The sequence below is a fragment of the Culex quinquefasciatus genome, chromosome 2 (assembly GCF_015732765.1).
Source record: "Culex quinquefasciatus strain JHB chromosome 2, VPISU_Cqui_1.0_pri_paternal, whole genome shotgun sequence".
In the NCBI taxonomy this organism is placed as follows: domain Eukaryota; kingdom Metazoa; phylum Arthropoda; class Insecta; order Diptera; family Culicidae; genus Culex; species Culex quinquefasciatus.
The window spans coordinates 131,714,094-131,738,236 of NC_051862.1; the positions used below are offsets into that span (position 1 = coordinate 131,714,094).

General features: G+C 39.8%; 2 protein-coding genes across 3 annotated transcripts in view; one reads left to right on the forward strand and one right to left on the reverse strand.

Annotated features, from left to right (window-relative positions):
• The window catches only part of LOC6031934, a 65,287-nt gene extending 44,993 nt beyond the window's left edge, over nt 1–20,294 (reverse strand). Inside the window, exons 1-2 of one of the 2 annotated variants that reach the window (XM_038256818.1) lie at nt 20,174–20,294; nt 10,908–11,104 (exon numbers count right to left, since the gene is read on the reverse strand). The gene's annotated coding sequence lies outside the window, so the exon portion shown is untranslated. Of the gene's footprint in view, nt 1–10,907; nt 11,149–20,173 lie in introns of those variants that run through there. The other variant, XM_038256819.1, reaches the window with a different exon arrangement.
• LOC119766325 lies at nt 4,595–5,420 on the forward strand. The gene is made up of 4 exons (XM_038250805.1): nt 4,595–4,632; nt 4,875–4,923; nt 4,986–5,054; nt 5,112–5,420. The coding sequence occupies exons 1-4, from the start codon at nt 4,595–4,597 to the stop codon at nt 5,418–5,420; spliced, it is 465 nt and encodes a 154-aa protein (XP_038106733.1).
• Nucleotides 20,295–24,143: the final 3,849 nt, after the last annotated feature.

A 24,143-nucleotide genomic window follows, 5' to 3' on the forward strand; every position in this document is an offset into this window, starting at 1 on the left:
GCACTGCGATGTCCATCCAGCGTTGAAATATATTCTTTTTATCATTTGTAATTATTTGATTGAACATTTTTAGGAACTTTTTGATTAAATATGTATGCAAAAAGTTCATTTCTATCAATCTCTATATAAATAAATAAGCAATCTCAATATCTAGTTTAAAAAAACAATTCCAGTCTGCACACAAATTACTCTAAAGTGGCCATTGCCCAATAGCCATCGGCATTGTCCACTCACTTTTCTCCGTCAAACCTATCCCAATGCGTCATAAAATGCTTCAATTTCACACGCACACGATCCTTAACTGACACCACTGATTCCGCAACTCCGCCGGGGGCCATTGACTGTGCGTTTGTATACCATGCTTGTTGACCATTTCTTTCCGCCAATATCATGCGTACCGGGTGGGACCCCAGGCTAAAGCACCGGCAAACCAACTGCCTCAGTTAGGACCCCCACACGATCATCAGCCATCATCGTACGTTCGCGTCCGTCATCGTCGTGGTCCGTCCGTCTTTGGGTCATTGGAGCATAGACGAAACCCATGAGTCATGGTGTCTGTGTGCTTAGTGGTGATGATGTTTGCACGATCATAAATCATGTTGTGACCATACATGCCAGCATCACCATACGAGTAGTTGCACGATAACGGCTGTGTGAAACTTGGCAAACTGGGCAAAGATCGCTCGTTTAAGATCTGTGTCCGATGACATGGCTTGAAGAGTAGGGTTACTTTTTTTTTATTAATTTGATAGATTTTATTGAGTTCTCCTGATTATCAAAAACTGACACATTCTTCACTGTCAAACTCTCTTTACACTCGACTTACTTGACGATAAAGATAGCGAGTGAAGTTTATAATTGGTTGGTAGTTAAGCTCAGTGGAGTTTGGTTTGGATGTAAAAAAGTTGCCAACCTCTGGCACCAACCCGTTTATTGCCAACCTGTTTGGATTTGGCGTTCCCCGTTTGGAAACATCAACTACAATGCTAAAAGGTCATTGAACCCAACTCCAGATCAACCAGACCTGGGTCACCCTAACGCGAACCCCACGAGAGATCCTAGACTTTGTGGCGGAAATTCGGACATTGTGTCCGAATGATTTTGTTTTGATCTCTCAGCGTCTGTCGAACTACGGTGTGTTGGACATTGTTTTTGTTGTTGTGTACCACGTTGCCAATACCTCGCCGCTCTGATCGATGATCTGCACAGGAAGAATCGATGTGTTGTTGCCTTTGCGTACTTGTTGTGGTGTGGTCAGTTAAACGATTTAACAACTTTCGCTTCGGGTTTTGTGATCTTCGGAGTCGTCGTCGTTAAGCGGCGTGGTGCCAACACTTTTGGCGTGCAATTTCCTGCTCCGGTGGTCTTTTGATGAAGTTGGCCGTTTGGCGGTAACGCTATGATTGATTGATATTTGGCGGCAGGTTTGCGAGGTCCCTAATCTGGACAGTCAGTTTTGAAGAATCTGGAATACTTGTATCTTAAATTGGTAGTTATTGAGGCATCGAATTATAAAACAGTAAAACGGAACTTAAACTTTTTATAGAACTTTTATTAAGTTCTAGCGTGATAAAAACATTTCCAAAATAATATTCAAAATTTAATAACAAATCAGTGATATTTCCGTCGCACGTCGATTTTGTGCCAAAATAATTTCAATGCCCCATCTTTTGACCTTCACAGATTTCCAAAATTCGATTTCAAGCCTTAGTAATTCATCGAAACAGAAAAAAAAACTTCGTGGATTGTTGTCACTCTTCATATGAGAGAGGTTTCAATCTAGTCGTGTTATCTTGACACAGTCTGAAAATTGAAGTGTGACAACTGGGCAAAGGGATTTCAGATCAGAACGCGTTAGACACTCGTACATGCCCGACTACCGTAAACATTTGTAGTTATAACTCGGGACTCCGGCAACCAAACTTCGGGACAGTGCACAGAATGGTCAACCAAACATAACGTGGTTGTTATTGTTTGCATGGCGTGCTCTAGTTTTGTTTAATTAAGGTCTAACATTAAATAAGTTTTTTCTCGGAACGGCAAGAAGCGACGTGCGACAAGATAGCACGACAACGTCCATTTGATGTACGCTAAACTGGGGTGCCACTGACATGTTTAAGTTTGTTTGCAAAAAGAAAAGTAAGAATTGAGTGGAATTAAACTTTGCTTAGTAAATAAGTGTTCAAAGTACGGTATACAACATAGGAGTGACAACCGGTAAGACTTTTCTAATGTTTTTTTTTTTATTCTGAATATGTACTTGGCTGGGTAACACAATGTCCATTAAGGTTTTTCAAAAAAGTATTTTCAATAGTTAAAAAAAAGTTTCGTTGAAAATTGTTATTTTGATAGTATTTTATTTACAAATCACTGTACGTCAAACTTACGTCAAATTTATCATAAGTAAGGTAGTTTTGGATTGTTTACACAATTTTTGCACTAGAAATAGCTAAAATTATTTTCCGAATTATTGAACATAATGCAACAGTTTTGTTTAATAACACTAAGTTCTAAGTAAATATTAAAATTTTCTGATTCATTCTTAAATATTAGAATTTTTTTTTTGGAAGATTGGCAACTTTTTAGTAACTTAACCTCAAAATTTATATAGATTCACATTATAATTTTATAAAACAAAGACAAACAAATGTTTCGTTATACTTTTTTAAAGGTCTTATCTAAAGTGGGGAAATCCATCACACAGAGGTCCTTTTGAATAATTGCTTTTAATCTGAAAATTTGATGTTTAACAAACAAATCTACAGTTTTGTGATTGTCTTATAAGCCAAGGGATTCCTTAACTTTTGGGACATTTTCAAATAATACTCAGTGATTTTTATGCATTTTTTTAAGTCTCTTTGAAAAAAAAAACTCACTTGAAAAACTAATACAAAGACACTACATTTTCAGCAACTTTTGATTGAATGTTTATTCTCAAAAAAACTTGTTTGAACTTCATGACCAAACTAATACATTAATTTTTAATTCAAGCAACAACATTTGAAAATAGCTTAATTTACATCTTAAACAATTTATCAAGAATTTTTGTGAATGTAAATTTTTGATATTATTTTAGCAATATTCTAATCTAATCTAATCTAATCAAACACAAGCGCAGCCAGTCCGAAGAAAGCATCCTGGAAGAACATGTGACTAGATTACGCCCCATGTTCTTTCTTGTCAATATTAATGATTGTAGTACATTCGAGCATCCCCGAAACGTATTACACTCATAAAAGCGGCCAGGCCTACTGCGTTGCATTAACCGCAGAGAGGATTTCACAGAATCTACAGGGGAGGAAGGATGCGTGGACATACCGTACCAAACGCTCCGGATGATATTATTTTAACAATATTATATATTTTTATCGGATCAGCAGTTCATAAGTTAACGGCATTTGAAAATTATGTGTTACTTGGATGATAAAAAAAGGTTTTTCTCTTAAACCCTTGGGATTAAATATCAAAATTTTCGATATGATCTCAGGATTATGATAAGCTTCTTAAATTTAAATTATTTTCTCAAAAACTTTCACAAAACTACGTAAAACTACAGAAAATTTAGAGATGTTTAATTTTTCTACGCGAACTTATATTTATCGCGATAACCCATGTATTTTATTTTTGGAAAAGTTGAAATAGATTACAAACATATGATTTTAAACGTTGCACTATACCTTTTCGTCCTAAATACTTAATTTTTTTTCTACAAAATAACGTAAATATCAGAAATTTCTAATATTTTCAAAGCACCGGACATTTTATTTTCCAGAACAACCCACTTTTTCTGCATGAACGTATTCAAACTATATAAACAACTTGTTTCAATAATATTTTTTTCAATTTTGCTGTAAAAACACTACACAATTTACTAAAACTATGTAAACTACAGAAAATTGTATTCATTCTAATAGAACTTCATCTGCTTTATGGTAAAATCATTGATTTCTTTTATGAAAATGTTTCAAATCATCTAAATCATAAGATTCCAAAACCTTCTGAGTTTTTGTTCTTCCAAAACACTAAAAAAAATTACCAAAACTACTTAAAATACAGTAAATTGTTTACTTTCCTTTAAAACTTCACCTGCTTCGTAGTAAAATGAGTGATTTCTCTTATGGAAATGTTTCGAATCATCTGAATTATAAAGTTCAAAGACATTATGAGTGTGTTTTCTTACAAAAAAAAAACTAGAAAATAATATCAAAACTACGTAAAATACAGAAAATTTTATACTTTCCTCTAAAACTTCACCTGCTTCATAGTAAAATTCAATTCAATTCAATTCATGTTTATTTCTTGTACTAAGCATAATACATTTTGTTTTAACTTATAAACTAGTGTAGAGTTATGGAGATCCTTGCAGCTACAGCATTATCAGTAATCATTGGATTAAATTAATTTGTTATAATAGGTGAGATTTAACAAAAGCAGAAAAATTCAATTTCAAAAAAACTGCTAAAATTGCTAATAGGTGGATAGAGGGAAGAGAAACTTTGTAACAGTTGCACTTGTTAGCATTTATTTATTTTGGTTTTTCCGTTCGTCTTTAAATGTAATTTGATCTCCGTTATCACGGTAATCAATGTAGGTGATGTTAGCCCTCACGATCGTTGGTAACTTTCGTTATCGGTTTAAGACCTGGAGAGAGAATCTCGCGGAGGTCACTCATATGTTGAATCCTTTGGGAAGACGGAAAGGGACGGTCAGAGCCATTGCCGACCGCTAGAGTGAGACGGGAACTCAGATCTTTAAAGATCCGAAGAAGCCCGAGGCAATCTCCGGGAAACGGCGTGCCAAAAGTACGTCTGGGGCCACCTTCCCCGTTCTGAGGAAGCTAGTACTCGTTCACTTTGTCCCAGACCTTTGTGAAGTGTGGAGTGCGCGGACTTTTATCCCGGGTTCCCCCTATCCAGTCCTGAGGTTTTTAAAGTGGCGTGGTAGTGTTTTCGGTTAGGTCTTAAATTCTAACTTCTCCCCCCTAGATCTCGTCGAAGTTAGAAGTTTGTGTGTGCGAAGAAGTTAGCCTAGTGCGCGGCCTAGCTAGAGATCAGGTAAACCGTTACCCCGTGCGAATTATCCCCGTGCATGTGCTAACCTCATTCGCGAAGTTCGAAGGCTTCGCTTCTCTCGCCCTACCAGCCAAGCAGCACCAGAAGGAGATCGAGCGCACGTCCACCACCGCCCCGCATCGAGTGTGGGACAAGTTTGACCCGGCACACGCTACATCGCCAGAAGAGACGAGCCGTCAACATCTCGTCTGGAGGCGGTTCCATCCGCCCACGTGCTGGCCCGGAAAGCCAAGTTCCGGCCAGCGCAACATCATCGAAGTCGACCGCGCCCTCGTAGGTCGAATCGGCAGCGTCGTTCGCGCCGTCCGCGAACACGCGGTGAAGAACATCAGCAGCAGCAGCAAGTAACAGGAGCAACAGCAGCAGTCCGGTGAGTCCGTTCTTTTTCATCGGGTGAAGGGTGACGGCCACGAAAGGCGTCACGAACGTTTTTCCGTTCCGGCTGCGGCCGTAGAGCGGACGCCATTTTGATGGAGGACGTCCATTTTGTTTAAGCGCGCGTTGCCATGCGCTCGGAGTGTGACGGCTTTTATTGACACGCCCCACACGTCCACGAAACAGCACTCTAGTGCCTTTTGTCTGCCGCAGTCCGCTTGACTGCCGGTGACGTCAGCGATCAGCTGTTCCAGCTGACGAGCTGAAGATTTGAGGTTGAGGAGAGAGCACAAAAGCACGGGGTAACAGAAGAACAAACAGTACAGACAGTAGGGAGAGCAAACGCACACAGTAGGAAGATGGTTAGGTAGACGTTGAAGACGAAACAATGAATGAAAAATACAAAACCTTAGACTAGTCCAATAAAATGAGCACCTCTTTTTGATTTCCTACCTGAAGTATTTTGTGTGATTATTTTGGAGTTAAATAAAGTCCCTGCAGTTAAAATGAGCTCACGTGTTAGTTTTTTTGGTCGATCCGGAGCGCTGCTTCCGTCACTTTAGGGTCCGTTCCCAGTCCTTTCCTCCCCAATGCAAAAGTTCTGCGTATCTCCCATGCTTCGTGAAGTTCTCTGGTGGCGGGTGTCGGTACTACCCATGATGATTCATACGGGCACGGGGGGGTCCTATACTGGCGGATTTCTGAGGAGCTTTTTCGGGAGGCTGAGCTTTCCGTACCGTTCTTGTGGGTCACTTTGGTACGCTGGCCGATTCGATCTTGCTTCTTCCCTGGGAAGAAGTTCAACCGAGCACCTCTTCGAGAGTCTCAAACCGGGCAAATTTAACATGGCGGGCAGTCCCCCTCACGGGAGTGGCGCATAAGCTGCACCGTTTCCAACCGATCGAATCGCAACGGCTACAACTTAAAGCTATATCACAGAGGGATAAATGTCAGATTTATTCTGACGTCGAAAAACTACTGGTTTTCAGACCTAGGCAGTCCCCAGGTACTTCGCCATCAGCTCTTGCAGCGCACAGAACTGCTCAAGCTTAGATTGGCAGGAACTGAGACGGCTAAACATATCCCTCGCCAGCGAGAGAAATTCTGTGAGGGTGAAGAGGCCACCATCACTCGTGTTGTCCGGAGCCTGACCGTTTCCGTTGGCCGCCACGCTGGCGTAAGTGCGGCTAAATCCTGGCGGGTTCGGGTTACCGGTCGAGGGACGACCAGTCGAAGTCCTAAGAGGCTGATGCGTCGCTGGGTTTTTCCGCTTTTCCAGCGCCTCAAGGTACGTCTTCCGCGCGGTGCACCCGCGGTAGTTTGCCGTGTGGTTGCCATCGCAGTTCGCACACTTCACTTTTTCCTTCTGCTGCTCAGCGGTCTTATCCTTGTCCAGGAACTCCTTCCGGGGAAGCGCACAGCTCGCCGTGAGGTGAGCGTCACCACACTTGACGCATTTTGGCGCCAAGGTACAAAACCGGGACCCGTGTCCGAAGCGTTGACACCGGTGGCATTGTGCTGCGTCAGTCGGCCGCTTGGTGAAGTACCTCCACCCGACCAGAAAACCTTCAACAGCCTTCACTTTGCGGAGATCTTGGATTTTCACCGATCCCCGGTCGAAGTATAATAGCCACAGGAAATGATTCCCTGTGACTGTTTTCTTGCGCGAGAGCACCTTGGCCTCTCGAGGGTTAACGTTTTGCTCTTTGAGGGACTTTTTGAGCTCCTCCGGCGTGCTTGGTATGTTGTACCCGCTCAGCACTACTTTGACTGCCGATTGGTCAGCCGGCTCGTGCGTGTAGTAAGGAATGTCAGCTTTCGCCAACGCTTCCATCGATTTCTCAAACATTGGTCGACCAAAGGTGTATACCTTGACCGACGTTCTGAGAATTCGCATCGCAAATTCGCCATCACCATCCATCAAAACTTTATCAATTTTTGCAGCAGGAAGGTCGAGAACACTGATGGGTGGGTTACGCTTTAGCTTCGGCGTGGTTTTACCTTGCGCTGGTATTGGTGTGCTAGTTGACGATTGTTTATCATCGTCTCCTTCATCGTCGTCATCGTTGTCGGACAATAGCTCGAAATCGTTTGAGGTTGGAACTGTTAACGTGGAAGTTCCCGGGTTGCTGGTGGATTGACCACCTCCATATTGCTGCTGCTGCTTGTTCCGGTTGGCCATCTGCCTGGTCACGATCGAGCTCGGAACGGTGATGCTCGAAGTTGACTTAGTCGAATCAACTGCCGCCGTAAGTACGATGCTGGGGCGTCTTGGGTCGGGCGAGGAGGACTTCTTGGTGCGGTGTAAAGAACCATTTTGGCCGCGTCCCCGAAGTGAACTCGAGTTGCCACGGCCACGACTGTTCTTTCCCATCGCGGGGAAGTTAACTCGCGGGTAATTTGTTACACTTTAACCGTGAAAACGATCGATATCCGCGGAGCACCAAAACACTTGCTGTTGGTGGCTGCAGTGTTACCAGCTCGATGATCATAGTAAAATGATTGATTACTTTTTTGAAAATGTTTCAAATCATCTAAATTGTATGTTTCAAAAATCTTCTGAGTGTTTGTTCTTGCAAAACACATTTTTTTTTCCAAAACTACGTAAAACACAAAAAATTGTATACTTTCCTTTCGAATGTCATGAATGAAATTTTCCTCTAAAGGCAAATTTAAAAATACAAAAAAAAAAAATCAATTGCCGGAATTTTGAAGAACCGATCATTTAAGACGAATCCTTTGTAAATATGACAATTTCTTCACGAATTTCAGAGGTATGGTAAATTTAACCTTCCATCAGATGGGGAAGTAAAACGTCGGTCCCTTCCTTGGATGTTGTTAGGCCGTTCAGTCTTTCCAAGTGTAGGAGTCGTCTCCACACTATATGTACAAACTACACACCAAACCAAGCCTGCTTCGGTGGAATCGCTGGTGGTGGTTGGATTTGCATTCTAAAGGTCGTTAGTTTGAACCCTGGAGTGGAAGATTCCTTGAAGTATTCGAGCAGAAACTTGCAATAGAGACCACAAAAGACCTGGGGTACGTTAAAGTGGATGGTTTGTTTTGGTAAATTTACAACGTAATAAATGCTCTTTAACAAATTGCACGTAAGTTTTGTATGAGCAAATATTGTTTTGGATACCGTTATTGTTTCTCCTCTGAATCACAGCATACAGGCCATTTTGATAAGGTAGTTAAGAAAATGTTCTTTAAGAATATGAAAGTTCGAACTTAGTTTTCGAAATTGCAAAAAATATTGCTTGCAATTTGTTGGAAAACTTCATCATCAATCTGGGGCATATCAGGACTACATTCTGTATAAAGACAGCAGTTTTTAGGACACTCAAAAACATATTTTTTCGTCTATGGAGTAACTTAGTTGTTCTGCTTCTGTTCTAACCGGAAATATTTTTATCTGAATACCAAATTATTGTTCAAAAACATGGATTCGGCCCAGATGACGGTATCTCTTCAAATCGGCAGAGCTTGAGCTGTTCAACTAGTGCTGGAAAGTAGGCATTTTGAAACTAGTTGCGAAAACTACTTCTTTGCAATTCCGTCGTGAAACTACTTACTTTTCCTGTCATTCTTGAACGACGAAATAGCTTACTTTTCTGTACCAAAAATAACAGAATCGAATAGCAACACTTTTCAAAATAAATGCTGAAAAGTTCTTCTTTTCAGCACTCAAATGGGTGCTGAAAAGTTGACCTTTGAGCACATGTTTCGAAAAGTAACACTTTTCAACGTTTTTTTATTTAAACGATTTATTGACAAAATACATGAAAATTTGGCATTAAATTTCACTCAGTGTTTGTTTTTTGGAATTGCAAAAAATGTTGTATGGAACTCGTTGCAAAATTTGATTTTTTCAGCACTCTTCGTATTTATCCAACTCGGTGAACCTCGTTGGATAAATGTACGACTCGTGCTGAAAAAATCCTCTTTTTGCAACTTGTTGCATAAACTACTTTATTCCCTTATTAGTTGGAACCCGTCAAATATTCTTGGATCCAATGTATAAATTTTCGTAATTTTTTTTTATTTCATTCTTAGGAGAGGTCAGGTAAGATGATTGGGATTTCTACAATGTTGAATGTTTATTCTTTAGGTAAGATTCTGATTTTTCTCCAGAAAAAAAGATAAAGACAATTCACATTAATTTGACGAATTTAGAAAGAATGGTTTATTGATCTTTAATGATTCTCAACTAATTCACGCAGTTTCCGATCAAAAATCAATTCCACTTCACAAACCAACTCCATCATACTTCACCACTCCAGTGGGGGCTACCCCCTTCATCTGGACAAGAAGATAAAATCTTTCATTTTCTACACAAAGCTCCATCGCAATCGCTTCACAATCACAGCATTATTCGGGTTTGTGCCAAGTTCAGACATGATCGCCCGTCGTCGTCGTCGTTGGATGCCCTCGGGGACTCTTTTTCATTCATGCACTCATTCACGAACGGCGATGATGATGATGTTGCCCCCCTCGTCCTCCAAAGTGTCTCCACCACCAGGACCAGAGTGCCGAAAAAGTACAGACACGATTTAACGATTTAAGACTTTAAGGAGCCGCCTCGAATTTGGGAGGAAGACGGAACAAGGAAGACAAGGTGAAGAAGTTCAGCACTTCTTGGAGAGCTTTTTTTTGGAGGAGGAGTGTGAGTTGGCGAAAGATTGTGTCCAGTTCATATGGTTACGCTGGGAAAAGTTTCCCACGGAATAAGGATAGGATTCTTAACTGAACTGGGGTTACATTGATATCCTTGGGAGGGTATTTAAAATGCTCGCCAAAATCCATCATAATTTCTTGGAACACTTCTTTGTACTGCACTTAAAAAAGTAATACAATGTCTTTAAAAAATCTATAAATCTAAAAACAACCTTTTATCTTGTTGAATAGAGAGATACTGAAATCAATGAATGCTAATAAACCGGAAGGAACTAAGCCCGAATTAAAACAAACAAGGAGAAATGTTGCATCAACCGTTCCCATCAAGTGTCAACAACAGAGACATAAATATTACACAACAACAATCATTCCTCAACCGGTCCCCTGACCGGCCAGACAAATAGTCGTCTCACGTGAGACCGTGCCAAAGCGTGTGACCCCGGCCAAACCCAGCTTCCAATACCGAGTGGCTGCCGATAATCCTGTCGAACTTTCACTCAATGCCACAAATGTCATAATTTGCTAGAAATTAATTGGTCCTAATTATAAATTCGGACTCCGGGTTGTTCCGCCGATTCCGCCCGCAAAGGGGAAAGTGCCCATCAGTCGTCCCAGTCCCAGACCAGATTTTGAAGAAAACAACAAAAAAAAAACCCGACCCTTGGTGTCAGGATTTCGATCTGTCATCCTCCCGGAACCGGCTCCATAATTCGACACGACAACTAAGTACTGATATGTTTGACCGGGCTCATTAGTGTAGATCGGCCGGACGACCGGACTTACCTCCTTGTTCCGAAAAGGCTTTCAGCAGCAGGTTTCGACCTGGTCTTGTCCAAAGCTTTGCGGGGTAGATTGTATCACAGACAGCAGCAAATTGCCAAACAAACAGCTCTGATTTTGCACACACTTCAACTCCACGTAGTCCACTCTCACAATAGGTTCCTCCGGTCTCTGGTCACATTTGCAAAACTAACCTAATCCTGTTTGGGACGCATAAATTAGAGCAAACAAATCCTTTTTCACACGCCGCGGTCGGAACAAAAAATCTGAGCGATCGAAACTACATTTTATATTTTTGCTGGGGTGTCGTCTGGCGGAAAGTTGTGTGCGGTTCAATTTTAAATAACAAAAATAACATAAGAGAAAAGAACATGACAAACAATGCACTTAATATTTGTTCAGTTTACTCTTTGTGATAAGATTTTAATAAAAAAAAACTTCATCATCCCGGTACGAGAATCGAACTCACGACCTCTGGATTGGAAATCCAGCACTCCGTTAGTCGAAACCCATCCCCTACGGTCAGTATTCCCAGTGAGCAGATTTACTCTTTGAAGGGATCTGAATTTGCCGAGGCAGACAGGAATCGAACCCATCACCTTCCGCTTACAAGGCGAAACCCGTAACCTCACGGGCACGGAAGCTCGGCAAAATAGATTCAAAGACATATTAAATTTAATCCATTTAATGAACATTCAAAATTATGAATGTTCATGCAACATGTTTCAACAATTCTAATGTCTTGCCTATCGGCCACATGTTGCAACACTTCACAAGTTTTGAAGAGCTAGAAAGTGCCTAAATTGATCTGAAAAGTAGCAATACAGAGAAACCATCTTGCAAAATCTTGAAGAGAAATTGACGAAAAACTTTGCGTCATGCCTCCGCGTAAAAAAAGGATTTTTTGTATGGTTAAAAACTATCTGTTCTATCTTGATTTTTTTGGGCCGCATTTAAAAAGCCGATTATGTGGCTATTTCTTAACTTATAGTCAACATGTGAAGATTGTGGTTAACATTCCATAAATAGACATGAATTCCACAAAAGTGGTAAAATGTCTATAATAATAATAAAAAAAATCTATAGGTTGGCTTCCCTAAGATGTCGTTGATAAAGTCTGTGATGATATACAACCTTCCCTTTAGTAAGTTTGATTGGCCAAAAGTGACAACTTTTGAGTTATAGTTGTACATTTTTAAAAAGTTTTGAAGAAAAACTTGTTTTTTTTTTAAATAAAAATTATAAACTTACGGCCTTTTCAAAATCTTTGTCATGATTGTGGACCTAGAATGTCTTGATTGTTTTATCTGAAATTAACATTTTTCACAAATTATGTGATATTATCATTCATTCTAATTTTGCAAAACCATACTTGAACGACTAATAATCGGTTCAACAATTTAAAATAATCCGTACAGAATTTTCTCACCTCTCTGAACATTTTTGTTTTCGATGTGAACGAGGTCTTTTTTTTCAATTTGTAAAAATAAATTGAAAAATCTTCCAAAAAATTATAAAAAGCTCAAAGCTCAAAGCTCATCAAAATTTCTTAATAATCCATCAACATTGACGAAATATTTTTTCACGCGAAAAAACCTTTTTGCGGTACTTTACATGAAAATTACACAAAAAAAAATCAAATATTTTTAAGCGATCCAAACATGCTTCATATGATTAAAAACGCGGGAAAATAAATTTCTAGTCGCTTTCAGTTTCCGAAGTTGCCCCCTGTTGTTTTGGGCCGATTTTGACGACAAAAATTTTGAAAAATATTCGCAACGGCTTTTTTAGAAAAAAAACAAACTTTGTCAAAAATAATTTGTTCGTAATGCATAACTTAAAATTAGTAAAAATTGAGATTTTTTAATTCAAACAAAAATTTTTTACTTGTACTTGACATTTTTTCACCAGTCCTACAATTTTTCTGAAAACAAGAAATCTTCCTGAAATTCTTTCACAGATTTTCGAATTTTCTATAGTACTTTTGTATGGAGAACCTATCTCGCCAAAAAGAATAGTTGAACTAGGTTTCATCAAATAAAAAAAAAATACAAATTCCCGAAAAAACGAATAGTTCCAGAATTATTCACTTTTGTTGGAAAAAAAAGCTCACAAATTAAAAAAAAACCTGACTGTGTTTGGTCTGCAAATTAGGCTATTAAATCACTCGAAAAATGAACTTCTTAAAAACACCTCCTAGATATACCTTCACGTATACCTATCGACTCAGAATCAAATTCTAAACAAATGTCTGTGGGGATGTGTGTAGACATGATTTTTTCCACACGATTAACTCAGAACTGGCTGAGCCGATTTTGTTCGTTTTGGGGTCTCCTAAGACGCTTTTAAATTTTATTCTGTTTAGTAAAGTATTTAAAAAGTTATGCCAAGAAAAAGATTTTTGTAGATACAAAAAAGGGTGATTTTTGGCATAACCTCAAAAGGCCGGGTGTTTTTGTTTACGTGCGATAGTCGCGCCAGATGCGAAACGCCCGGTTGCCACATTGCTTCAAATGAGAGTCTGCATGTTTTCTGGAAAAGTCTGTATCAGGTATATAATTTTTCAAAAACTTATTTTCATTATTATTTTGTAAATGTGGGGAAGGCATCACCCACTTAACGGTGGATTAAGAAAAGTTTTTTTTTTTCGTAAAATCACGATAACTCGTGATGGGTACAAGCTAACTCCTTAAGATTTTTTTTTTAAATTGTTTGCTCTTCAACTTTGTACAACATTGTTACATTCTGGAAAATAATCCTGCATAGTTACAAAAAACTCGATATTTTAAAATGAATTATTTTGTTCTAAATGAAAATTGCAGATTCGAAAAGAACATTTAATTTTCAATAAAATATTATGTTTCAATATGTTTTACAGTCGAGTATCGAATAATGGCAGATTATACGAAAATACGTTTTATATTTAAACTTTTGTATTTATGGTTTAGTAGTCAAAACGCGTGAAATTCCGGTTATTCTGATTTATGTTTCAATTACTTGATCCCCGGGGACCCTTGATTCCAAACCGGTATCTCTTCAGGATATGGGTATTTTTTTTTTTTTGAATTAAATATACTTTATTGAATCTTTCTTATAATAATTACATTTGGTTTACATAATAAGTGGTCAGCTGTGGCTCTTCAGCTTTAGTTTGCTTTTCGTGATTTAAACACTGTTCATTTTCTTAACTTTAAAAGTATATGATTTATCATTTTTGTAACACTAGGTACAATGAGGAAAAAAAATTAAGAAAACATAACCTAACCTAAAACTAACTTAATCTTACCATAAACTAAACCAATCCTTGAATCAAGGGGTATTCAGAAATAGCACATTTTTCCCTGAATTTCAAACATTTTTCTTGAATCTTCTGATCCAACATTTTTACTTCTGCTAATTCATGAACCTCACTTGATCTTGTCCAGCCAGGAACATTCAAAACCATTTTGAGTACCTTGTTTTGGACACGCTGGAGCTTCAATTTATGAGTTCTAGCGCAACACTCCCAAACAGGTACTGCATACTCAATAACGGGGTAAATTATTTGTTTGTAAACTGCTAACTTATTTTTCAAAGATAGCTTTGATTTTCTGTTAATTAAAGGATACAAACACCTGATGAGAATGCTGCACTTGTTCAATATTTTATCTACATGCTGCCGAAACAAAAGTTTCGAGTCAAGTATGAGACCTAAATAGACAACTTCCTTTGACCAGGGTATCGAAACATCATTCATTTTAATCAAAACATCATCCTTTGGGACAAATCTGGCCGATTTGGAAAGTGGAAAAATGATGGTTTGAGTTTTGGCTGCATTTATGCGAATTTTCCAGTCGCCAAAGTATTCGGAAAGAACGTCAAGACCCTTCTGAAGACGGCCAACTAAATATCTGGTTATTTTACCCTTATAAATAACGGCAGTGTCATCAGCAAAAAGTGACAACACACCATTACCAGGAAGAGTAGGCAAATCAGATGTAAAAATATTGTACAGAAGTGGGCCAAGAATACTTCCTTGGGGAACCCCAGCATCAATGTTGAATAATCCAGAAGCAATCCCATTCAGAAAAACCTGAACGATCTCTCCGAAAGATAGTGCTGGATAATTTTGATAAGATACATTGGAAAACCGTATAAATACAGTTTATGTATCAAACCATCATGCCAAACATTGTCAAAAGCCTTCTCAACATCCAACAAAGCCATAGCAGTTGATTTAGACTCAAGCTTGTTCTGCTTGATGATTTTAGTTACTCTCGTAAGCTGATGAGCAGTATTATGCCCTTTCGGAAGCCAAACTGCTCATTCAAAATTATATTATTATCGTTGGTAAAATCCAAAAGCCTTGAATAGATGACCTTCTCAAAGAGTTTGGACAGACTACTCAAAAGACTAATGGGACGATAACTTGTTGGCGATGTTGGATCTTTTGAGGCTTCAAAATTGGTATGACTTTGCCCAGTTTCCAATTGGTGGGGAAGTAACCAAGTTGCAAACATTTATTGAAAATATTGGCTAGATGTTGAAAGAACTGATCACTCTGTTTTTCAACACTAGATTAAAATGTTATCAAAGCCTGGAGCTTTCATATTTTTCATTTGTTTAACTGCAACTTTGACTTCCTCACCAGAAACATGGGAATCTGCAGGAAATTCAAAGGTAGAGTCATTGATTGTTGAAATACTATTGGCAACTGATGTTTCTTTACGGCTGGTCATGGAAGCGCCAAGATTATGAGAACTAACAAAATGAAGCCCAAGTGCATTTGCCTTTTCCTCGGATGTAATCAAAGGAGAATCCTCAACAATAAGAGGAGGAATAGGCTTTGGTTTGTTTTTAAGAACTTTTGAAAGTTTCCAAAATGGTTTTGAATAATTCCCAAGCTGGCTTACATGTTTTGAAAATTCTTGATTTCTGATATTGTCAAGTCGGTCTTGTATGATTTTGTTCAAATTGTTCACTGAAATCTTTTGTCATAGTCCCCAGTCCGTTGATATTGTCTCCTATAAACATTCCTAAGTCTAATCAAGTGTTTAGTATCTACGTCAATATCAGTTACCTTAAAATTAACAGGAACCTCCCGAACGTTGGCAGCCTCTGCTTGGTTGATAGCCTGCTGGATCACCTCCAGCGAACGATCAATATCAGCAGAAGTTTCCGGGTGTTGATCATAGTCGATGTTGCTGTCTACCACTTGCTGAAACTGCTGCCAGTCAACGTTGTGGTAATCTTTCCGGGTTGGTTGCCGCTGCGGAGTAACGGAAGCTCCAACCTCCACAACCACCGGATAGTGATCAGAACTCAACTCTTCAAACACCTCAGGATGAGCCACGTTCTCAGCCATATTGGTAATGAAGAAGTCGATGATTGAGTGATTCCCAGACCGAGCCACCCTCGTTGGACGATCCGGACTCACAACGTTGTAGTATCCGTTTTGCAGATCGTTGTGCAGAATCACTCCGTTCCGATTCCTCCTGCTGTTGCCCCAAACTTCATGCTTCGCGTTGAGGTCACCAGCGATGATGTACTTTGCGCTCCGCCGTGTCAGCTTCTGGATATCGCTCTTCAGTTTTGCTGCTGAACCATCTCTGGAATTCACCTGACGTGGGCAGTATGCAGCAATGAAGAGTACTGGGCCAACCGAAGTGGGAATTTCCACCCCAACGGCCTCGATGATGTCCAGCTTGAAGTGTGGCAGCCGGCGTGGCTTGAGATCACGATGAACAGCGACAAGCACACCTCCTCCTCCAGAGGTGGTCCTATCGAGCTGCGTCGCGATCTTGTAGTTTTGCAGATAAACTTTTTCACCGGGCTTCAGATGAGTTTCCGTGATGGCAGCTACGTCGATCTCCTTCTCGCGAAGAAAATCCACCAGCTCTAAGTTCTTCCTCCTAATGGAGCAAGCGTTCCAATTCAGCAGCTTGAGGGACCTACGATCCATACTGGATGACGAACGAGGTCAGCACTTCAATCTGCTGGGTCTTGGTTTTGCATCCACGCAGTGCAGCGGACATCTGTTTGAAAATATTGAGGAGTTCGGTTGAGGTGTAAAGATCATTACCATTTTCCTCAACTGCTGGTTCTTGGGTTGGTCTTGGCTCCTGGCTGAAGCCCGGTGGTGGCGATCTCGGCTCCTGGCTGGAACCCGGCCGTGGATGATTCATCTCAGCTCTCTTCCTGGGATCCAACGGTAACGGTGCCAAGTTCGGGACCTGGCGTCGCGGTTGAAGAGGTGGAAAATTTTGCTCCACCAGGGTTGGAGGAGTTCTACGACGCTGAGGCTGATTCTTCGTCGATGATTGCCTTCAGCTCAGGAAGCGTCGTCGATCCCTTAGCCAAATGTAGCAGGTAGAGCTGGTCACGGTACTTGATGTCTTTGTTGCGTCGGCTCATTTTGTGCACGGCCAACACATCCAGTTTCAAAACTTTTAGCTCGGCAGCTAATTCCTCCACTGGCATGTCGTACAGACCTCTGACGACGATTTTGTACGGCTTATCCATGGCGACATCATGGGTAAAGTACTCCGCCTCGTTTTCGGTCAAGTAATCCTTGACCAGTTGATAGTGCTGCCTGGATTGCACCAGCACCTTAAATCCGTCCTGACACAGACGAATGTTGCCTTGGACTTTCCCAGACTTGATGAGTTCAACCAGCCCCGCTCGAAAGTCGATCGTTGCTGCTGATTGCCTCACATAAAAAGGAGGCAGTTTCTCCTTTCGCTGTTTCACTTCATTCTCCTTTGCTTCCGCTACCTGGTCCTCGTCAGGCAGTCCAGCGAACTTGTTGTTCTTCAATAGCTGCTCCTCGTGCGACGAAGAGTTCTCCTCCTCCTCATCCATCGGTACAGTACCGTCGCTCTTTTTCGTCTTTTTGCTGTTCGATGTCACTTCCAAAAGCACCTTCCTTTTGGAAATTCCCGGTTTTTGGCCATCAGTTGAGGCCTCAACCTTCCTTTTGGAAATTCCCACTTTTTTGCCTGCTTGAGCCGCAGGTAGGGCAATATTGCCGGCGTTTTGCGCCGGGACGCGACGAGTCATGTTGATTCAGACAACCTTCACCAACGAATGCTCGGATAACAATGAGGATATGGGTAAAAATAGCTTTGTTCTAGAAAGTTGGGCAAAATGACTCAAACTCGTTTTGGAAAAAAAAAACTCAAAAATGTTTGGATTGAGTTACACACATTTTTCTAAAAAATGCTGCATAAAACCTCCAAGAGATCTTTATTTTTGTTTTGATATGTAAAGAAAACACTTGAAATTTATTAAAAAATACATATTTTTTGATAAAGTTATCAACTGCAAAACCGTTAAATATTTGATGTTAAATTTATCGTCATACCATTTTCACAAAAAAAAGTTAAATAAAGTGGGTTTAGGGAAACTTGATCACTGCATTTTTACAGTCACTGGAATCAGTCTCAAGCTTAATTAGTTGGTTTGGTTTTTCGTGCATGGCTGTACATGAATTACTGCAGTTAGAACCATTTTTCAGAAGTTTTGTGACCAAAAATTACCAACATTTGCTTGAGCAACATGCTCAATTTTGGTCCAAAAAATTATATTTAAAGTTTTTTTTAATATTTTACATACTAAACGTAAACGTTTTGTGTGTAATTTCTGTAACTTATAGCAAATCATAAGTTTGGATAAATAAGAAACATTTTGCTTAAGATTTCTTCAAAATGTTAAAAGGGGGTAAAGTTAGCCCTATCATTTTGAAAATGTCGATTGTTCATGTTCATCTGATCAAATACTCTTATCAGCCAAAAAAACGGAAAACGGAATTGACGTAACCCCTTAAAATGTGATAAAAAGGCTCTAACTGAACTGAATTTTACCACATGCCGTTTATGGAGTACTTTAAAAGTAACAGACAAAACATATTTTTGCGAATCAATTAGTTTTTGTTATTTTTAATTGATACTGAAAATCCTCATTAAAGTTCGGAACAACGAATTTTTAGTATTATTTTTGCTGACTTAAAAAAAAATGATTTTTCAAGCAATGTACATGCATGACAACACAAACTTTCTGTAGGAATAAACACAATCTGATAAAAACCGGATGTTTTCAGTTTAAATGATATCGTAAAAATTCTGTTCCAATTAAATTTTTCGCTTCACATATTTTGGAAAAATAATACTTTTATTAATTTATCAATTTTGTTTAAGATATCAAGTAGACCCGTCTTCTAAGAGGAAATGAGCTTTATCACTGAAATGTAGTTGATTTTGTAGCAGATAATAAACTTGTTGCCCCGCACTGCACACTTCTGCCCTGCCCCGGTGATCCATGCATTTGCGTAAATGTCAAACACGCCGTGAAACGCGCCCGCCGTGTCTCCTTGTTCCGTCCCACGACGCCCAAACACGCGCGAGAGTGAACACAGAAAAAAAACCCTCCAAAATCACTTTGAACTTGACCGAAATCAATACTTTTCGTCGTTGTTGTCCATTTGCTAGGGGTCCAAATAAAACAAAAAAAAAACTCGTTTTTCTCCGACACTCAGTTCCAGGGTTCCCAGGGAAACACACACACGCACACGCACACACAAAACTTCCTTCCTCTGACGGGGTCCGTGATTTTCTGGAAGTTGTTGGCTGCCGGCTGGGGGTCTCTCTCTCTCTGTGGAGGGGTCTTCGAGGGGTCCTCTCAAGAGGGCGAACAAGAAAGGACCGCTCCAAGGGGTCGCCCCTTTTTCGGGCAACCACGCAGAAGTTTTTGCTTCCTCTGCGGCTTCTTCTTCTTCTGTTTGTTTTCCTACCGCTTCTTCTTGGGACCCCCGCGAAATGTCTTGTGTCCTCGGCCAAAAACCGACCCACGGGAAGGAATCAGAGTTCAGTATAAACAGCAAAAAGATACAAAAAACGACTCCACACCACGCGGAGCGTTGCTTTCTTTCACGTTTTTATGTTTTCATTCAACACACAACATATCAATCAAAAAGAAATTAATATATTAATAAGCTTCTTTTGGGGGCCCGTTTTCGGTCGTGATCGAGTGTCGTTGAGGTCCCCGGGGGAGACCTTCACCGTGGGTTCTCTGTTTGTTCAACTTCTTCTGCACAAACACAATGGGAATCATACAGTTGCACAGTTCTTCCAAGTTTTGATTGTTTTCACTTTCTGTTTTAATCTTCACGATCCATCAAATTCACTTAAGATTTAACCAATTCTGATTAAAAGTCGATTTAAAGCTGATTAAGCGCTAAGTAAGTGCTTCCAATCCCAACGCAACACCAATTTCTTCCAGTGACTTGAACAGACCTGTAGACGACGAACCGCAAACAATTCTCAAAGTCGCGCACAATTGAAACAATTCAACAACCGAGATGGGGACAACTCGAGCAGACACTTGCGCGGTGTTTAGCTTTCGCGAACCGACTGATCGCAGGTCGCGACGCTGGCAGTGGATAAAACTAAAGAAGCAAAAAGAGTTTGCTGGCGATCGACGGGGGTCTCTCGACGGATGGTTGAGAACTCTCGTCTCGTGCGGTTTCCCTCTCTCTCTCGTTTGATGGAGAAAGGCGAGAGAGGAGGAACTCATTCTCTGTTTTGGTTTCGTTATCAAATGAGATGCGGTTAAATGTTGGCAAAAACGCGGTCTAGTCGCGGGATTTTGATAAGATGACTTGCTGGATTTGTGATGTGGGTTAACGAGAGAATTTGAATAACAGATTAGTTTAAAACTTTTTTATACTTTTTTTCAAATCTGTATCAATGTGGCTGGTAACTAAGATTTTTGACCGTACTCAGTATAATTTTTACCGAAGTCTCAACAGCCGAGCGCTTGATAAGCAGCTCAGTAAAACTAGAAATTACCGAGTGCTTTGTAAACGCGAATTTGACAGCATGTTCAAAATTTTACTGATAGGGGAACTATACCCTTTTTCAGCCTATTTCTATTATCGGCCTATCAGCACTTCCATCATAAATTACAGCTTTCCTAAAATGTTTTTGACTGTTTCAAAGTAATAAGTAGCTCATATAAAAGTGAGCAAGCAACTCTCCATTGTTGTAAATCTGAAAATGTTGATTTAATAGCGGAAAACGGCAAAAGTGATGAGAAATGGTCAAACGGCTTTCAAGTGATCAAAATGGGTATATTTTTCCTGAATCCTGTTAAAAATTTACCAAATTCAGCTGAAAATTATAGTATCGAACTATGCCGATAAAAGTTCCTGCCAGTCATTTTTCTCTTTATATCACTTTTTTCACTTAGGTACAATAACATTTCCCGCCCGTGTGGATTAATCGGACCGCGCACTGGACTCACAATCCAGAGGTCGCCGGTTCGAATCCCGCGGCGGGTGCTCTAAAATTCTTTGTGTAAATATGGGTATTCGGCGCCGTCGCTCCGTGCCATACTCTCTCATACACTTAGGAGCCCAGGGCGGCGAAGTCCTTGTAGATAAAAGGAAGACACTAGTGGTTGGTACTAGCAATGGTGGCCGACAGCTATAAAGTCAACTTCGTTTTTTTACAATAACATTTCGAGGAACATTTTTTTTTTGCAAGCACACCAAGCATGAAAGTCCAAAAATTACTCAAGTTTTAACAGTACACCCAGAACTGGGCATCGGCATACGAGAGGATAAAGAGGTATTGTGTGCGGACGGAGAGGATAAATCCCGAAATTACCGAGAGTACTTTACTCATGGTTCATTTCCCAAAAAAGTTCATCTATCAAAAAAAAAGTACCGGTACCGAGAATCGAACCCAAGACCTTCGGCATATTGAACCGTGCCTTTGCCATATGGGCCACCATGGTTCGCTGACTAAGTGGCGGTCGTTTGTCCATATAAGCCACTCATAGGATGAACTGTTCCAATGAACGAATGAACACGCGAGAGGACTATACTCTCGCAAAATAGCACTTTCCTCACGTTTCTTTTCGTGAGGACTATCCCCTCGTTCTCGTTCTCTTTATCCTCTCCTTTATCCTCCTAGCAATGCGTTTCGACAAAATAAACCCAAATTGAAAAATCTAATCAATTTGCTAGTGATAGTGATCCTCCTTGAAATAACCTGATTTTCTTTCGTCAACCCAAACAACGCTAGAAGACATCTTTCCAAAGATCTACAAAAAAAGTAAAAGTGAGACATACCTGTTGCATTTCGCCCAAAACACGCGACATCTCGAGGCTGGTCGGTTGGCTGGTCAGTTGGCCACCGGACACCCCGATGCCCAATTGGCTAATGGTTGGCCGCGTGCTGACCAGAGTGGATGTTTGGTGACGCAACGGCTTGTGTGTGGAACGCTCTCAAAGTGTCCAAAATTTACAAGGTTTTTTTCCCCTCTTGCTCTTGGGACGTGCGTGTTTTGGGTCAGTGTTACAAGTCGGCTGGCATACGAACATTTTTTGGGTGGTTTCTTTCGAATTTTCTGGCTGGGCTCCGAAGCAGCTGAGTTCTTTCACCGAGCCGGCAGTCCTGACCGCGGCTAATTAGGTTGTTTTGGGCAACTCTTGGAGGAGTTGGTCACTTTGCTGACCACGCTAGGCTCCTACGGACTGGCTTCTGGCAAGCCAACTCCGAACTTGTCTTGAATAGTCAATTTTCACCTCTTTTACGCAACCGCCACGATTTGTATGCTAGAAAAGTACATTTTTGCAAGATATGTGGACGTGAGATATTAAAAGTGAAAAATGACTATTTTTGAACGGTACAAAAAATTACACTTGTCACGGCACTGTCACTTTTTTCCTAAGGGATGGAGCTTCGGACTGGACGTGACACATTTGAGTATGGAATGGAATTTCTACGATAAAAAAAAAACCCGTAAGTCTGTCCGTCGAAGGAAGCTCGCTGAGTCTTATGTGCGAATATTACGTGATCGAAATCGAAATCAAAATCTAAAAGGCAGCAACAACCACAAACCATGGTTGGCCGGTGCCCGGCTTTATGCAAATTAGAAAAGTTGACATCTCATTAAAACACTTTCTTTTCGTTCGATTTTTGAAGACGGGTGTGTGGTGGGGCTTTTTCGAAATGCAAGCTTTTGGCGAAGCAAAGGGGAGTTTTATTTGAAACATAAGGTTTGCAGAAGACTAATTCAAAAATTGGAACAGCTGAGAATTTGAACAAAATTGAGTCAATCAAGACACGATCAGTGTAACATTGGCCGGGTGAATTTGAACCGAGCACCTGGTTTAGGATAAGTGGAGTTATACTTGACCTTAAGGTTAAAATGTTTGCATGGTTTTTTTTTTGTAAATTTAACCCAGTGATGACGTACAGCTACAATAGAACACTAGATATTTCATTTATTTTTAACACAAATCGATTCTAATCTATAATCTTGAAGACAAAAATCACACAAACTAGAATAGCCGCACTTACAGGGCAATTTGATGTACAATGAAGTTGTATTATTGTTTATGAACATCGGAGAGAGTTGTCAAATTGAAATCATCTAAGAAAATTGACTCTTTTTTATGTAAACATTCAGTGTGTCCTGCTCATGAATTGAACGTCAATTGATGAGAGCAGGAAACAATTAATGTTTACAGTATGTAAAAAAAAAAGTATTTGCACGCCTTAGGCACAATGCACATTTTGTGATGAAACATGTAAACAATTTAAAGTTTGACAAAAACCTAGTACTACGTTTTGTTCAGAAATTCATGCCAAATATTTTGCTACAAAAAGCTCATGAAAAGATGATTTCTATAAAAAGTTATATAACAAATACTATCAGAAAAATCAAAAAAGGTACAAAAAAAGTTTGTACACCTTTCGAAAAATTAACATAAATAAAGTTATTTGTTGACAAATCACCATAAATCCAGTCCCAACTCCAAATAGGCATCCTTGATTGATTAAAAACATAATTTTGATTGAATATAAAGTTTACTAACTACTTAATATAAAAGTTTAAAAAATTCTGTAAATTCTATATAAAATTTATCCAAACTGAATTTTGAAAACTTTTAATTTAACTAAATGTCAATATATTACCATAGAATTGCTAAATAAATATTTTGGAGTGGGTATAACACCGTTTTGGGGGTCTTTGTATCGATAGAATAGAATTATAACATCATCAGTTCATACATATTTGAGAACGGACGAGACGGTTGGCAGAGCACATCAAGGAGAAACATCTCTTAAAAATCCAATTCAACACGCTGCACAGTGGGCGAACTGGAACCCAAAATCGGACTTAATTGAACGTGGCTGATTCCCTGGTATGAAAAACAGTGTTTCTTATGTAAAAAAATCCGGGGAATCGATT